This window comes from Leucoraja erinacea, chromosome 3 (genome assembly GCF_028641065.1).
Source record: "Leucoraja erinacea ecotype New England chromosome 3, Leri_hhj_1, whole genome shotgun sequence".
Classification (NCBI taxonomy): Eukaryota; Metazoa; Chordata; class Chondrichthyes; order Rajiformes; family Rajidae; genus Leucoraja; species Leucoraja erinaceus.
Window position 1 is genome coordinate 80,494,736 of NC_073379.1, and position 18,417 is coordinate 80,513,152.

An 18,417-nucleotide genomic window follows, 5' to 3' on the forward strand; every position below is an offset into this window, starting at 1 on the left:
CATCCCGGGATATTCAATATTCAGGAGGGATAGAGAGAAAGGAAAAGGAGGTGGGGTAGTGTTGCTGGTTAGAGAGGAGATTAACGCAATGGAAAGGAAGGACATTAGTTTGGAGGATGTGGAATCGGTATGGGTAGAGCTGCGAAACAATAAGGGGCAGAAAACGCTGGTGGGTGTTGTGTACAGGCCACCTAACAGTAGTAGTGAAGTTGGGGATGGCATCAAACAGGAAATTAGAAATGCTTGCGACAAAGGCAAAGCAGTTATAATGGGTGACTTCAATCTACATATAGATTGGGTGAATCAAACTGGCAGGGGTGCTGAGGAAGAGGATTTCTTGGAATGTATACGGGATAGTTATCTAAACCAACATGTAGAGGAACCAACGAGAGAGCTGGCTATTTTTGACTGGGTATTGAGTAATGAGGAAGGGTTAGTTAGTAGTCTTGTTGTGCGTGGCCCCTTGGGCAAGAGTGACCATAATATGGTTGAGTTCTTCATTAGGATGGAGAGTGACATTGTTAATTCAGAAACAATGGTTTTGAACTTAAAGAAAGGTAACTTTGAGGGTATGAGACGTGAATTGGCCAAGATTGACTGGCAATTAATTCTAAAAGGGTTGACGGTGGATATGCAATGGAAGGCATTTAAAGACTGCATGGATGAACTACAAAAATTGTTCATCCCAGTTTGGCAAAAGAATAAATCAGGGAAGGTAGTGCATCCATGGATAACAAGGGAAATCAGGGATAGTATCAAAGCAAAGGATGATGCGTACAAACTAGCCAGAAAAAGCAGCATACCGGAGGACTGGGAGAAATTCAGAGACCAGCAGAGGAGGACGAAGGGCTTAATTAGAAAAGGAAAAATGGATTATGAAAGAAAACTGGCAGTGAACATAAAATCTGACTGCAAAAGTTTTTATAGATATGTGAAAAGAAAGAGATTAGTTAAAACAAATGTAGGTCCCTTGCAGTCAGAAACAGGTGAGTTGATCATGGGGAACCAGGATATGGCGGACCAATTGAATAACTACTTTGGTTCCGTCTTCACTAAGGAAGACATAAATGATCTGCCGGAAATAGCAGGGGCCCGCGGGTCAAAGGAGGTGGAGGAATTGAGTGAAATCCAGGTTAGTCGGGAAGTGGTGTTGGGTAAATTGAATGGATTAAAGGCCGATAAATCCCCAGGGCCAGATAGGCTGCATCCTAGAGTACTTAAGGAAGTAGCTCCAGAAATAGTGGATGCATTAGTAATAATCTTTCAAAACTCCTTAGATTCTGGAGTAGTTCCAGAGGATTGGCGGGTAGCAAACGTAACCCCACTTTTTAAGAAGGGAGGGAGAGAGAAAACGGGGAATTACAGACCAGTTAGCCTAACATCGGTAGTGGGGAATGCTAGAGTCAGTTATTAAAGATGGGATAGCAGCACATTTAGAAAGTGGTGAAATCATTGGACAAAGTCAGCATGGATTTACGAAAGGTAAATCATGTCTGACGAATCTTATAGAATTTTTCGAGGATGTAACTAGTAGCGTGGATAGGGGAGAACCAGTGGATGTGGTGTATCTGGACTTCCAGAAGGCTTTCGACAAGGTCCCACATAAGAGATTAGTATACAAACTTAAAGCACATGGCATTGGGGGTTCAGTATTGATGTGGATAGAGAACTGGCTGGCAAACAGGAAGCAAAGAGTAGGAGTAAACGGGTCCTTTTCACAATGGCAGGCAGTGACTAGTGGGGTACCGCAAGGCTCAGTACTGGGACCCCAGCTATTTACAATATATATTAATGATCTGGATGAGGGAATTGAAGGCAATATCTCCAAGTTTGCGGATGACACTAAGCTGGGGGGCAGTGTTAGGTGTGAGGAGGATGCTAGGAGACTGCAAGGTGACTTGGATAGGCTGGGTGAGTGGGCAAATGTTTGGCAGATGCAGTTTAATATGGATAAATGTGAGGTTATCCATTTTGGTGGCAAAAACGGGAAAGCAGATTATTATCTAAACGGTGGCCGATTGGGAAAGGGGGAGATGCAGCGAGACCTGGGTGTCATGGTACACCAGTCATTGAAGGTAGGCATGCAGGTGCAGCAGGCAGTAAAGAAAGCGAATGGCATGTTGGCTTTCATAGCAAGAGGATTTGAGTATAGGAGCAGGGAGGTTCTACTGCAGTTGTATAGGGTCTTGGTGAGACCACACCTGGAGTATTGCGTGCAGTTTTGGTCTCCAAATCTGAGGAAGGACATTATTGCCATAGAGGGAGTGCAGAGAAGGTTCACCAGACTGATTCCTGGGATGTCAGGACTGTCTTATGAAGAAAGACTGGATAGACTTGGTTTATACTCTCTAGAGTTTAGGAGATTGAGAGGGGATCTTATAGAAACTTACAAAATTCTTAAGGGGTTGGACAGGCTAGATGCAGGAAGATTGTTTCCGATGTTGGGGAAGTCCAGGACAAGGGGTCACAGCTTAAGGATAAGGGGGAAATCCTTTAAAACCGAGATGAGGAGAACTTTTTTCACACAGAGAGTGGTGAATCTCTGGAACTCTCTGCCACAGAGGGTAGTTGAGGCCAGTTCATTGGCTATATTTAAGAGGGAGTTAGATGTGGCCCTGGTGGCCAAGGGGATCAGAGGGTATGGAGAGAAGGCAGGTACGGGATACTGAGTTGGATGATCAGCCATGATCATATTAAATGGCGGTGCAGGCTCGAAGGGCCGAATGGCCTACTCCTGCACCTAATTTCTATGTTTCTATGTTTCTATCCTTTCAAGGAGTGGTTGAACACTGGTTTCAAAACTGATGCCAATGATCTACAACCAACAAAGTAAAAGATGGAGCCATAGCCAATTTTGCAAATATTATAAATACAGGTGCACAACCTTTTATCCGACAGCCTTGGGACCAGACACTTTTCGTAATTCAGAATTTGTCGGTCTTCGGAATGGAAATTTTTTAGCGTAGATTTTAATGGCTGGCTCAGTGGTAGAGTGCTCGGCTCATATCCGCAAGGTCGCGAGTTTGCGCCTTGATCCCGGCAGTCACTCGGTCGCGAGTTTGAGTCTTCAATGTAGGTTTTTTTTTTGCAGAATAAATGTTTGTATGAAATGCAGTGTGTTGAATGAATTCCTCAATTTGTAAATGTGCCCGCAGCATTGAATCACCTCCCGCACTCATGTCACCCTAGCGGGGCTACATGCCCTTAGGCGATCTAAGGTCGCGAGTTTGCGTCTTGATCCCAGCAGTTACTCGGTCGCGAGTTTGAGTCTTCAATGTAGTTTTTTCTTGCAGAATAAATGTTTGTATGAAATGCAGTGTAGGAGAGGTGTACTGACTGTGTGGGCAGAACTTTGGAAGTGATTGCCCACCAGTCTAAAAAGCCGCTGTGTCTCCCTGTCCCTGGGATAGCAGGGGGCGATTAAACAGCACAATACCCCCCTCCCCCTCCAACTTCAGAGGAATCCGCTCCCCGATGGGCCGCTACGGCGACAAGTGGCAGTTTACCCACAGCCCGAGCTGCGCCTTCTCATCCGCCACCCCAAGACTTACCTTGCACACCATCAGGTTCTGCCCCTACGTGTACCTCTGGAGTTGGAGCGGGGCTGGGCTGGAGTTGCTGCTAGCTGTGGGTCTCTGGGATCTCCGTCCTTGCAGTGGGCCTGGGGGGTCGCTGTCCCGTTGGTCCTGACGTCTCCGGCCACCCCCCTGGACTGGAGCTGAGACTGGGAACTGTACCGCCCTTGCCCCCTCCCTCTGCAACTGCAAACAACCCCACTCTCCTGCAAGGGCGGTACAGTTCCCGGAGGATGGCAGGTGGCCGGAGACGTCAGGACCAACAGGAACCCGCTCCCCGATGGGCCCCTACGACGCCCCGAGCTGCGCCCCGTCATCCGCAACCCAGGTTCCTAAGTAGTTGGAGCGGGGCTGGGCTGCTGTTGGCTGTGGGTCTCTGGGTTCTCCGTGCTTGCGGTGGGCCTGGTGCTCGACGTCCAATTGGTCCCGACGTCTCCGGTGACTGCACTGTATGCTGCCATCGCCGACGTGAAGACAGTTCAAAGCCCCCGCGCCGGTGCATTGAGCGGGGAGCTGGAGAGGGGAGGGAAGGGGTCACACACATGGCCGGGAAGCAGAGGGGTGTAGATGGGGGTGGCGACAGATGGGGCCAACAATGAGTGGAGAAAGACAGAAACACCGACGTGCAAAGGAGACCTACAACAGTGCATGATCTCTCTCCCGTGGCAGGTGACTGTCGCTGGGAAACTGAAGGGAGCGACAATCTGCTGCTGCCTCCCTGAGTTAAAGAGTTCCCACGGTAGACTCACGATACATAGGCGGCCTAGCTCGGGGATTCTTGAATCCCCCGAATAAATAATAAAGACGAGATAAACGTTAAGTAAAACTTTAAACATAAACTGGTGAGCTTTGGTGTGCAGACGACATACTGGATAAAATGTCCGGTTTCTTCCAGGTAGGCGACATACCCTCCCGGGCAATATACCCTCCACTTCTCTTTTATGAAGGGGATTTAGTTCCCCTTTTTTCGAGGACCGACCGGAGGTTCCGCTGTCACCTCTGCGGGCCGCCCTCGGTGAACGCTAATTCAACTTTGTCTTTGGATTCCTACTCTCCCACGCAATGTACCCTCACCTTCTCTTTTATGAATGGGGATTTAGTTCCCCTTTCTTTGAGGACCGACCGGAGGTTCCGCTGTCACCTCTGCGGGCCGCCCTCGGTGAACGTCCTGTCTCCCTGTCCCTGGGATAGCAGGGGGCCATCAAACAGCACAATACCCCACTCCCCCTCCAACTCCAGATGAATCCGCTCCCCGATGGGCCGCTACGGCGACAAGTGGCAGTTCGCCCACAGCCCGAGCTGCGCGACCCCAAAAACACGACGGCCCTTGCACACCATCAGCTTCTGTCCATACGGGGAGCGTGTTCCTCTGGAGTTGGAACGGGGCTGGGCTGGAGTTGCTGATCTGGGATCTCCGTGCTTGCAGTGGGCCTGGGGGTCGGTGTCCCGATGAGGGGGCGCAGCTCGGGGAGCGGCTTCTGGTGGTCCTGACGTCTCCGGCCAGTTTGCAGTTTTCCTCTGTAGTTGGAACGGGGCTGGGCTGCTGCTGGCTGTGGGTCTCTGGGATCTCGGACAGGCAGCAGCATATTGTCAATTATTAACCCTCCCGCGCAATATACCGTCACCTTTTATTTTATGAATGGGGATTTAGTTCCCCTTTCTTCGAGGACCGGGACCGACCGGAGGTTCCGCTGTCACCTCTGCGGGCCGCCCTCGGTGAACGTTTTCAAGGACCTTTCTTCAAGGACCAAATTTTTTTTCGCTATTCGGAGGTTTTCGTTATTTGGATCGTCGGATAAAAGGTTGTGCACCTGTATTGCAGAGCTATAAAGTTATCCTAGGGATAATGCAGTATTAAGTAAGATTCATTCCAGATCTGTGACATTGTTCACACTTTTGCATCCATAGAGTTATACAGCATGGAAACAGGCCCTCCGACCCACGTAGACCAAACTTTTTATCTGAGGTAGGCAGATTTGTCTGGATTTTGCCCATATAATTGCAGATGAAACCCAGACAGATTCAGCATTGAAAAATAAAGCATAACAATCACAGGTGCTGAAATCTTACACAAAACCAGAAAATCCTGGACAAGAATCCAACAGATCAAGCAACATCTGCGGAAAAAGAAACGGTCAAAGTTTAAGATTTGCAACCTTTTGCAAATAGTATTGATAAGTATGGACGGAATTTGACTTGTGTACAGAAAATAAACTGGAACCATTCTTGTCTGAAGCTGTGCAAAGCCAATGGAGTCCTTGAGTGTCTAAGCCTAATACTCCAAATTCCAAACTGAATGTGCAAGAATGTTAGTATGAAAACAATTGCAAGAGACTTTGTTTATGTTCAATTATTGAGCTTTACAAATTTATTTTCACCCTCTGAATCTTTTGTTACAATCTGTTTTTTATGTATTTTGTTTTCTGAAAGACTTAAATCTCTGCCTCATGTAATGTAATTAAGTATGAAATTGATATAGTTTCCACGTCACATCATTTTCCTCATTAGATTCGTGAATATTTTGTTCCTTTTTAAGAAGGATTTCATCTCCTTTCTCCAATGCAATGAAGCACATGCAGTTCCATAACCCTTCTAGCTACACCAAGCTTATTAACTAGCCTTCTGGAAACATGGCAGCAGGATTGCTTAAGGCCTAAACTTTCAGCAACCTCAAATCTTATACACCCGAAATTGAAGCCAATGTTTTGCATTGTGAATCAAAAATTGTATTTTGGAGTGAATTTGTAACCAGTATGGTTCTATGTCTGTCATCTTCAGGAGTCTGCTGATGTGGAGTTTGGAGAAGATGGCTTTCAGCAGTATGATGGTGAGATTTATTTCATTTCAGGCAAAGCTGTTTTAATGCAATGATCATAAAAGGGTGGTCAGAGATTTTGCTTTAGAATAATGCTGCCTTTTTCCAAAACTCAATACATTTCTCCTCCCATACTTTGACTTTATAAGACCCTGACAGTAACATGCAAAGAATGTTGAATGTTCTACACCCTCTTCCCCATGAAATTGATGTCCTCCAGCAGAATGGAATCTTTACTTAGGTATGTTGCAAAACGTACCTTCAGCGGCGCTGCAGTTCTGCCGCTGCCCGTGTGCGCGACTTTGGCGCCTTTGAGAGGAGGGCGGGTTTAAAACGCCGTTTTCTCTAGGCTATTGATGTTGTTCAGCCTGCTTAGTTGCTGACAAAAAATCGCTGCGACATTCGTTTGCTGCTGTTATTTTTAAACTAAGTGGGATCATTTAATTGCTATAGCAAATTAAAAATCATCTTCTAAAGCCGCGAACGCCGACAATGGGACGGATCTCACGTAGGGGACAAGGCAAGTGGTTATTTTTACAATAAAAAGTGTTTTTTAAGTTCCCTTTAATCAAAATTTTAAGTTGCGAGATGGTGACTTGGAGCCCATCCGAACCGGCAGTATTTTTCATGCCGACATGGGCTTCAAATCCACTGCAACCGCAACGTTCCAAACCAGCGCGTTCCACAAAATCCCACTCGCAAGCTGATTTAAATGGTCATTAATTTACAGCAATTAAACACTAAATTCCTTCCATTTGGCCTATAAATTAATGACAATGAGATTTAAAAATCATGTTTTATTGTGAATTCTTGTGTGAATGTTCTTTGGACACTTAGGCTATTTAAAAATGTAAATCTTAGATCTAGTAATTGAATTTTGGAATTAGCTACAATTGGGAAACTAACTAATTATATGCTTTAATTTCAGGTAATCCAAGTGTAATGTATATAATGTAATTAGCATATGTTATGTCATGTGCGAGGGGACGCATGGGCTAGAGGAGACTCAAGGTGGCGTCCTACAATAAAGAAGCTTGTGAGTTTACTCCTGTATCTGAGAGTTCTTTTGAGTCAGTTCCAAGTACCCAAAATACACTACAATTGGCGACGAAGATGGGATAGAGTTTGTGAACTCACCCGCAGGACTGTTTTGCAACACACAGGATTGTTTAACAGTTTAAACTGTAGATACGGAGTTCTGTCGCAGTTGTTTGCGAGCTGGACAAGAGAGGCCTGCAGATCCCTCTATGCCGGGGACTGCATTTAAAACATCAGCTGTACAAGTCGGCGAGTTTTGTCAGGCTATCTCTTTGTTGTGTCTATGTGGCAAGATGTCGTCCTTCGGATTGTTACTCATTTTAGACTGAGTTTTCCTTTTGTCAAATTCCTCAAGCTGAATAGTCTTTGTATAAGTTTTAGGTGAATTGTTACACCAAAATACACAACAACAGCACGAAGAGGTTAAAAGAACAGAAAAGGAAAGAAGAAGGACTGTTAGAAAAAAAAGGTTGTGTTTGGAAACAAAGTGGAACGGCACCAAGCCAAAAGATTTGGCGCCAAACAGTTTTGGATTGGCGCCAAAGAAAAGCAAGGTCGGAACAGGAAGCAAGGAAAACAAGTGGGGCAGTAAGTAAGTATCACCGAAGAAAGCAGCCCAAAGCTGGAAGCCTAACCAGCAGGACAGCGACGGTGTCAACTTACCTGGAACATTTTCCAGGGCTGTGCAGCCAAGGCAAAGGGGCAGAAGAAGCCCAACAGCTGCCACCGACTTCGGACGTTTTCCAGGGCTGTGTAGCCCACAGCCAGGCCCAGGAGCCGCCAACGGCGTCGAGTGAGGGCCTAGTACCGGGTAGGTCACGGACAGGTCCAGTGAAGCCACCGACGAAAAGGAGTCAGCCCGGCTGGGAGAAGAGTCAACCCGGTCGAGGGAGAAAGCCGGCCGCGTGAGAAGCGGACCAGCAGCGAGAAAAAAAAGCCCGGCCACGTGTGAGAAGCGGACCGGCAGATTAAAAGAAAACTGGCCGCGAGAGAAGCGGACCGGTCGTGAAAGAAAGCCCGGTCGGGAGTAGAGTCAGCCCGACTGTGAGCAGAAAAGAGGGTCCGGCCGCACAAGAGAATCGGACTGGCCGAGGGCGAAAGCCCAGACATGAGAGGAAGTCCAGCCCCGAGCAAAGAGTGGGTCCGCACGAGAGAAGCAGGACAGCACTCAAGCACTTCAGTAGAGTCAGCCCGGTCGTGAGGGCTGTGGAGACAGCGGGCAGGCAAGTCAGCAGAGCAGCAGTAGTCGACTTGGCAGCGAGCCAGCGGCAGCAAAAGTAACGGTGAAGCCCGGAGGAGCCAGCAAAAGCAGCAAAAGTGGAGGTCTGGCGAGGCCAGCAGCAAAAGTACCGGTGGGGACAGCTCGAGAGGTCGAGAAGGCACCGGTGTCCATAGGCCGACAAGCTGGACCGGTGAAATTCTTCAAAGTAAAAGCAGGACTGTAGAATGTAATGCGTTGGTCACTATTCCTTCACAGTAAAAGTGGGACTGTTTGGATGTAATGCATTGGTCACTTTTATTAATAGTAAATCTGTGCATAGCAGGAATATGGTTAAAATGTTCTAAATGTCTATTAACATGAAATGTTGGTTAATAGTATAAATCTATTATTATAAGAATTACTAATAGTCAGTGGGCTGGATCACTTCTTAGTGTGTAGAAGGATTAAGTCTAGTGCAGAATACACAGTGAGAGAAAAGAAGATAGTGCACCTGAATAGCAACAGGTAGCATGGCTTTTCAAATTGTAGGAAACGTGCCCCAGTTAAATTCTGGGTGTAATTTTGAGAAATGGACCAAAGTCTTGGAGGCTTGTTTCATTTCCAATGATATTGCTGCAGAGGAGAAGAAGAGGGCATGGTTCATATTAGGCTTAGGAAGAGAGGGTTATCAGACCTTACGTATGTTACTGCTGCCAGCAGTGCCCACGGATAAAATGTATGAGGAGTGTAAGGAGGCTTTAATGGGTCATTTTTTGCCAAAACCTCCAAGGGCATCCAGAGGCAAGGAGCCTGAACTAAAGAGGGCAGGGAGTCTCTCAAAGGACGAAGGTCAAGTGCAAAATGACAAAGGTCAAGTGCAAAAGGACAAAGGTCAAATGCAAAAGGACAAAGGTCAAGTGCAAAAGGACAAAGGTCAAGTGCAAAAGGACACAAGTCAAGTGCAAAGGGACACAAGTCAAGTGCAAAGGGACACAAGTCAAGTGCAAAGGGACACAAGTCAAGTGCAATATGACACAGGTCAAGTGCAAAATGACACAGGTCAAGTGCTAAGGGACAACGGGCAAATGCAAAGTGGCAGAAGTCAAAGGCAAAGAGAAATTGCCATCCAAAGGGCAACCCTAGCTATTCAAGCTGCATTCAGGGGTATGAAGATACGGAGAGAAATCCGGAACAAACAGAAAGCAGCAACGGTAATACAAGCAGCATGTAGAAGGCACAGAGTATACCGTCAATACAAGGCAATGAGATTGGCAGCTATAATAGTACAAACCCATTATAGGGCACACCTTCAAATGGAAAGTGATCGCAAAACTTACATGAAGGTACGCAGAAGCGTTGTACTGCTTCAGGCAGCCTACCGTGGAATGCTTGTTCGAAGCTAACTGCGGGGCATGCATAAATCTGTCAAGGTCATACAGACTTATTATCAGATGTATAAACAGCGTCAGTATTTTAAGAAACTACGCTGGTTTGCCATTGCTGTACAGCAACGATACAGAGCATACCAGATAAGAGATGTCCAAATGAGACAGTATAAAAGTTTGAGAGAAGCAGTGGTGTGTATTCCGGCCTTGTACCGAGGGATCAAAGCCAGAGTATTGGTAGAGAAAACCAAGGCAGCACGCTGTATTAAGTCATTCATAAGAATGTGCATTACAAGAAAGCATTTCTTGATGCAAAAGGCTGCTGTAGTCACTCTGCAAGCTGCATACCGTGGTTACCGATTAAGGGTACGGTACAGAGCTATGCGACAAGCAGTCATTTCGATCCAGAGATGGTACAAAGCATGCAAAATAGGGCATTCCCAGTTTGTGCAATATCAGTCAAAAAAGAGAGCTACTGTAAAAGTGCAGTCAGTAGTCCGTATGAGTTGGTATAGGAAAGACCTAAGGAGACAAATAGATGCACAACAGAAAAGGCTGAAACGATACATAAGGCTTAAACGATATAGGAAAGACTTCCTCAAACCGATTTATACAGCAGTTGTAGTGCAGTATCACTACCATGCTTATGTAGTAAGAGAAATATACAGAGCGCAAATCAAAGCCACTGTTGTATGGCAAGGACAATATAGGTCCTACTTCTTGATGAATAACCAGAAAGGTGATTTAAGGAAACAAGTAGACAAACAACAGAAAATGCTTAAACGTTGCAAAGAACGGTTAAATAAATGTGTGACGATGAGCAAAACGCTGTTAACAGAAAAGTCTAAAGAAGAGAGGCTTGTCGGTCGAGACAAAAGTATGCAGGACCGATTGTGATTAGGACACTTCAGTATAGTCCAGCATGGAGCTTCCTTCACTGAGCAATGGACAAATGTTTATGCATTGCAGAATGGCATTATACAACAAGAGCAGATAAATACGTAACGCCAGGAAATTGAGCGACAGAGAGCGACTGAAAAACGAAAACCTGCAGTCCTGTGTCACATCCCACCTACAAATAAAGAACAGAAACAGAAGAAATGTTAACTTAAGCAGAATATCAAGAACAGGAAGAAATCTGCAAATTAGATTAGGATATTTAAAAAGGGAAGAGGCAGAGATACAGGTAGAGCTAGAGTGATTAGAAAGATGAGTGGAATGAACCATTATAAGTGCTAAGTTTAGATACAGTTTACAATTATGAGGATGTAATGTCAGATGACTAATGATATAATTTTGCAACTGTGTGTTAATCAATTATATTTAATGATGTAGAAATGGTGTTATTCGCCTCCAAGCTAAAGGGGGAGCAGTGTAATGTATATAATGTAATTGGTGTTACCTGCCTCCAAGTAAAAGGGGGAGCAGTGTAATGTATATAATGTAATTAGCATATGTTATGTCTTGTGCGAGGGGACGCATGCGCTAGAGGAGACTCAAGGTGGCGTCCTACAATAAAGAAGCTTGTGTGTTTACTCCTGTATCTGAGAGTTCTTTTAAGTCAGTTCCAAGTACCCAAAATACACTACACCAAGTAAGATTGTTTAATATTTGTTTCAGAATGCTTCAATCTATAATAACTGAAAATGTCTTTCAGTTCTCTTAATTTTTAATAAAGTTATGGCCATTTGACTGTCCTTGATCACAGCTTTTGTGTTGTCAATGGAAAAGCAATAGGGAACAAGATGCTAATTTCTGAGTGTGAAAATGGCCATAACATTTTTAATACTGAAGATATGAAAGTGAATTATATGTCAAATTAAACTTCTTTTTATGCTTAATCTGATGGGATAAATTGCAGACTTGATTTTTAAAATCTCAAAATGTTGTAACATTGCTACTTTCCTTTTACTCATTACAAACTGACCTGGTGTATTAATATATGCTTCTGATCAAGTGTTTTCGTCGACAAATTCAAACCACCATGAAATTATTAGACTTCTGCTGAAGATAATATTAAAAAAGGAAATTTCTATTGCTATGTGTGCACTGATGCATTTATATTTTATTTCAAAACTTAATAGGTATTTAATGTTTTAATATTTTTTGTTTAGTCATTACAGCTCTAGATATGGAAGCAATGATGAATGCAGTATATGGCAGGATGAAGAATATAGCTGTCTTCCGTGAGGAAGACATAGCTCAAGAATATAATGACCTTGGCATCCTAATAATAGAAGGGTTCCTTCTTTACAATTATAAGTATGTTTCCTATATCTTTTAAAGATTCAGTAATATTATTACTATGTTATGTAATATTTTTATTAGATTATTGTGTCAAATCTATACATTAACAAGGGTTGGAAAGAAAATAGTCAACATATTAACAAGCTGGCTGGCCCAAGGGAGCAAGAGTTCATTGTGCCATAACTCTGTGCAGACCTACTTTTAATTTGCTTTGCACCTCCTGAAGCACAGAGGTAATTAAAGGTTGAGAGGATGTTATTTTGCTTTTAATAGACTTCCAACAATACCTAAAGAACCAGTTTGAATAGATCTTAAATTGTCCTAATCAAAATTTAATGAAATTGATCTTCAGTCACAGTTTAATAACAATTTGAGTGTGTTGATGCATTTCATTGCATAATGCTCTAATTTGTTTTTAGGCCATTGAATGATGTTTTTAATCAGCGCTATTATATCTCCATTCCATATGAGGAGTGCAAGAGACGAAGATGGTAATTAGAAGTTTAAAATATAATGGAATATTATAATCTAATTATCTGAAGCTGTAAGCTAAATTTTACTTGATAACTAGTGGGGTGCCTGCAAGGCTCAGTGCTGAGACCTCAGCTAGTTGCAATATGTATTAATGATTTAGACGAAGGAATTAAATGTTACATCTCCAAGTTTGTGGATAACACAAAGCTGAGTGGCAGTGTTAGCTGCGAGGTGGGTGCTATGAGGCTGCAGGGTAACTTGAATAGGTCGGGTGAGTGTGCAAATGCAAGGCAGATGTAGTATAATGTGGGTGAATGTGAGGTTATCCACTTTGGTGGCAAGAACAGGAAGGCAGATTATTATCAGAATGGTGTCAGATTAGAAAAAGGGGAGGTGCAACAAGACCTTTGTTGTCCTTGTACATCAGTCACTGAAAGTACAACAGGCAATGAAGAAAGCAAATTGTATGTTGGTCTTCATAGCGAGAGGATTTAAGTATAGGAGCAAGGAGGTCCTACTGCAGTTGTATAGGGCCCTGGTGAGCCCACAACTGGCGTATTGTGTGGAGTTTTGGTCTCCTAATTTGAGGAAGGATATTCTTACTATTGAGGGAATGCAGCGTAGGTTCACCAGGTTAATTCCCGGGATGGCGGGACTGACATATGCAGAGCTGCGGATTTTCCGTATTTTGTACGGAAATGCGTCAAGAATACAGATGTACGGTTTTGCTTTCTTAAATACGGATTTCTTTTTTCAAATCGGCCCTACTTCCTGTTTCATCTTGTTGCTTAAAAAAAATGCAAGGATATAAAAAGATACTGTACCTCTAAAAATGATAGCAGATTAAATCTATTAGTATTTTAAATTTCAAGATCTGGATGATTATTTTTGTAAGCTTTGATCTGCCTGTCCTGCTACAGGTTTAAACAGCGCTGTCATTTTAGCGCGTGGGAATTTAAACAAAGAGCTGTCGGCTACAGCTCTATGGGTTCTAAATATAGCGCTACCGGCTGGAGCGCTATGGGCTTTAAACATAGCACTATGGGCTTTATACATAGCGCTATGGCCACAGTGCTGTGGGTCACAGACTGTTCGGGGAGGGAGTGAGAGGGAGGGAGGGAATAAGAGAGGGAGGGAGAAAAAAAGGAAGGAGAGAGGGAGGAAAAGGGGGAGAGAGAGAGAGAGGGGGGGAGGAGAGAGGGAAGGAAAGAGAGGAGGGAGGGAGAGAGTGCGAGGGAGGGAGAAGGCGGCTTCCAAAATGGCTTCTACATCATCATGTGGTGCTAAAAGCAGGAAGCAACTGTTCAAACAGCAGTATACAAAGATGACAATGAATGCACTGTCAAGTAAGGTGTGTCGAAGACATGTCAATTGGTAGCAAAGTTATCCATTCTTGTACTCTTACATGGGTATGACCGCACATACAAAAAAAATATTTTCGGTAAAATGGCACCGCGTAAAAATACTGATTTCCTCAACAATATACTGATTTTCAGGTACTAGAATACTGAAATGCTCTGACAAAACTTGGCAGCTCTGCATATGATGAAAGAATGGATAGACTGGGCTTATATTCACTGGAATTTAGAAGGATGAGAGGAGATCTTATAGAAACATATAACATTCTTCAGGGATTGGACAGGTAAGATGCAGGAAAAAAGTTCCCGATGTTGGGGGAGTCCTGAACCAGGGGTCACAGTTTAAGAATAAGGGGTAGACCAGTTAGGACTGAGGTGAGGAAAAACCTTTTCACCCAGAGAGTTGTGAATCTGTGGAATTCTCTGCCACAGAAGGCAGTGGAGGCCAATTCACTGGATGTTTTCAAGAGAGAGTTAGATATAACTCTTAGGGCTAACGGAATGAAGGGATATGGGGAGAAAGCAGGAACGGGGTACTGATTTTGGATGATCAGCCATGATCATATTGAATGGCGGTGCAAGCTCAAAGGACTGAATGGCCTACTCCTGCGCCTATTTTCTATATTTCTATTTCTCTAGTTTAAGAACTTATGAACCACCAGACCCACCTGGATATTTTGATGGACATGTGTGGCCAATGTACCTCAAAAATAAAAAAGAAATGGAAGAGATAGCAGACAACATAAGTAAGCATTTATTAATTTTGTTTATAATTCTTTATTTACCCAATCATAATCATAAATAATCATAATTACTTTATTAGCCAAGTATGTTTTACAACATACGAGGAATTTGATTTGCCGTACAGTCATACCAATAAAAAGCAACAAAACACACAAAATACATTTTAACATTAACATCCACCACAGTGACTCCTCCACATTCCTCACTGTGATGGAAGGCGAAAAAAAAATCAATCTCTTCCTTTTTTAGTTCTCCCGCGGTCGGGAGCCTCGAGCCTTCTGCTGATGGGACGATCTTGGCTCCCGTAGCTGGCGGCATTTGGGCCCTCACGTTTGGGCAATCAAGCTCCCGCATCGGGAGAATCTCAGCTCCCTTGGGCCAGGCGATCTACCCCAGGTTGAAGCTGGTCGAAACATTGTGCGACTGGAGCTTCCTGACATCAGCCTCTACCCGAGACTGCAAGCTCCTCTATGGTGAAATCCCAGGCATGTCCGTGGTGGGACTCAAAGTCAGTCCCGAGCAAGGCCTCCAGATGTTAGGCCGCAGACCGACCGGAGATACGACCTGGTAAAACAATCGCATCTCTGGCAAGGTAAGAGATTGAGAAAACGTTTCTTGCGACCCCCTCCCCCACCCCCCACATAAAACAAACCAGAGAACATTAACACATACTTTTAAAACACACAAAAAATAACAAAAAAGATGAAAATACAGCCAGGCCGTTGGCTAGGCTGCCATCACTGACGGCGCCACCAGGTGGATATCATGATTGTTAGAATGCAGTTAATTATAATTTTTAAATACAGACTATGAAAATGTATGTGTTTTTCCCCCTCAGTTTACTTGGATGGAACAAAATCCCCAGAAGAACTATTTACTCAAGTTTACGAAGATATTTTAAGGGAAGTTCAGAAACTCAAGGTGTGTTTTTTCTCTTGTTTCTATTAATGAAGATTTAACACTAATCACTCAGTCCACTACATTCAATTTAAGAATAACATTGATGAATAATACTGTACATGGTTTGTTTATTTGAATTGAAGCATAAAACAAATATGGGTAAAACTCTACTAAAATACATTCATAGCAATTGTGTGGTCTGGAGCATGTCATGGAGACCTGTTCTTCAGCCCAACTATTCCATGTTACCAAGATGCCCAATATAAGCTAATCCCATTTGCCAGCATTTGGTCCATGTCCTTCTAAATCTTTCTTATCCGTGTACCTTCACAAATGTCTTTTAAATGTTATCGTACCTGCCTCAAACGTCCATGTGGAAAGGGAAGGGCTGATTAAGGATATTTACCATAGCTCTGTTCAGGGGAATACTCACTAATTTGATTGAGATTTTTGTGGAATGTAACTAAGAAGATTGATGAAGGTAGGGCAGTAGACATTGTCTAGGTGGACTTTATTAAGGAATTCACTTATGAAAATCCTTATAGATCACAAAATAGGCTGATTCAGAAGTTTAAGACACATGAGATTCCAAGGTGAGGTAGCTAATTAGATCAAAAATGTAAGAAATCCATAATTAAATTGTCACTTACTATTATTTGTATACATGCTTCTAATAAAAATATATTTAAAAAAAAATTGGATTGGTGGTTAGATTGGATTCGTGACCAATGGCATGCTGCTTGTGAAGTACATGAACAATGTAGGAGGTAGGATTAGTCGGTTTGCAGATGACATGAAAATTGGTGGTGTTATAGATAGCAAGGAAGGTTGTCTAAAGGGGCTGTCCCACTGCGGCGACCTAATTGGCGAGTTTAGGAGAGTTTGAAAAAGTGTCATGTTGAAGACCACTTTCGACTATGTAGAAGATCTCCTTCGACCTCCTTTGACTATGTTGAAGACTAGCTTCGACTAGCTTCGTGAAAATTAGACACCGAATAGTGAAGAGTGAAGCCGACCTCCTTCGACCTCCCTTCAACTATGTTGAAGACTAGCTACGACTACCTTTGATTACCTTCGACTACCCTCGATAGCCTACGAATAACATGTCGACCTACTACGACCCTACTTCGACTAAACCTACGAATAAAAAAATATTGATTTTTTTCCATGGTGACTCGCAGGCATTTTTCAGCATGTTGAAAAATACGCCACGACCTAGCTGAGGCCTCGAGTACGCGGGGACTACTCTCGAGCATGAAGGAGAGTTACAAAGACCTCCTAGGACCTCATGTCTTCCATGCTGTGAGTATGAGTCGAGGGCAAACTCTTCTAAACTCGCCAATTAGGTCACCGCAGTGGGATAGGCCCTTTAGGCCACAGCATGATATAGATAAATGGAATTTGATCAATAGGAAAGTTGGACCAAGTGGAAAGTTGGGCAGATGGTATTTAATCCCGATAATTGAAAGGTGATGGATTTTGGAAGTTAAATAGGGGTAGAACATATGAATTATAAGGTAGGGCGCCAAGAAATGGTTCTGAACAGTGGGATTTTGTGGTTGAAGTCCATAATTCCCTGATAGTGGCATGATAGATATGGTGGTAATGAAGGCATACTCATGGTTAGACTGCACTTGGGATAATGTGTGCAGTTCTGATTAGAACACTGTGAGGAAAGATGTGGTTGTGTTGGTAGAATTTAGAGGAGATTCACCAAGGAATTGCCCGAGTTTGAGGACTTTAGTTATGATGAGGTTGGATAATTTGGGCTTGTTATCCCTGGAGTGAAGGAGGTGGAGATGTGACCTGAAAAGAGGTATGTAATATTAAAAGAAGTATAGAGTAGACAGAATCATTTTCCCATGGCAGAGGTATGAAAAACAAGAGGGCAGATATTTAAGATGAGTGGAAGGAGTTTTAAACGGGATCTGAAGAAAATGGTTTTTACATAGTGAGTGGTTGATATCGGAAACTTGCTGCCAGGAGGTAGTGAAATCGGACACGATCATTGAAGTGACGTTTTCAGCCACCTTGTAGATTGATGATGCATGTGAACCAATCACATATAAGCCAGCATCACTAACTCCACCCCCTTATAACACTTATACTAACACTTGTTTCCTGCACTGCCAGTTTGAGCAGCTAGGATGTACTGACAACACATCGTCCTTAACACTGTTAAGATTCAGAGCTGATTAAAGATGTGTTTAAATCATACACTGTCTCTGGTGCCTGTTTACGTGGCGTCAGAAGTGGTCTGATCCACTCGTTCTGTATAACGGTTTTTATTTTATCTTTTGTGAGTTTCTGTTTTACTTTACGATGGCCTCTTGTCGAAAGCCTGACCCTCTTGTCTTTAATGTGGATATCAGCGAACGCTGGGCCACGTTTGAAATTGATTACCAGCACTACATGAACATTGCACACTGAAATGAACCAGATGCTGTCAAGGCCTCTCTCCTGCTCAACCTTGCGGGCCCAGATGCCCTTCGTCGATCCAGAACATTCCGTTATGCTCTGGCAATCCGCGATGCCAACGACCAGGTAACAACCCCAGCTGAATCGCCTGATGACCCCAATGTTCTGCTGCGTAAACGAAGGCAGATCTGTGACCTGCCCTCAAATCGCATTTTGGATTGGGCAAGGTTTTTCTCTCGTCGTCAGCTCGCTGGCGAACGAG

The 18,417-nt window shown here is 43.7% G+C and overlaps 1 protein-coding gene across 4 annotated transcripts in view; it reads left to right on the forward strand.

The window, feature by feature from the left end:
• LOC129695767 (nicotinamide riboside kinase 1-like) overlaps nt 1-18,417 on the forward strand; it is a 50,265-nt gene that overhangs the window by 17,124 nt on the left and 14,724 nt on the right. Inside the window, exons 3-8 of one of the 4 annotated variants that reach the window (XR_008723222.1) lie at nt 6,354-6,402; nt 12,129-12,276; nt 12,681-12,752; nt 14,733-14,839; nt 15,676-15,758; nt 16,919-17,039. Coding sequence is in view for 2 of the 4 variants with exons in the window: in XM_055633057.1 (XP_055489032.1) it covers nt 9,160-10,032 (873 nt within the window). In the remaining 2 variants the exon portion in view is untranslated. Of the gene's footprint in view, nt 1-6,353; nt 6,403-7,318; nt 12,096-12,128; nt 12,277-12,680; nt 12,753-14,732; nt 14,840-15,675; nt 15,759-16,918; nt 17,040-18,417 lie in introns of those variants that run through there. The other 3 variants (XR_008723223.1, XM_055633058.1, XM_055633057.1) reach the window with 3 other exon arrangements.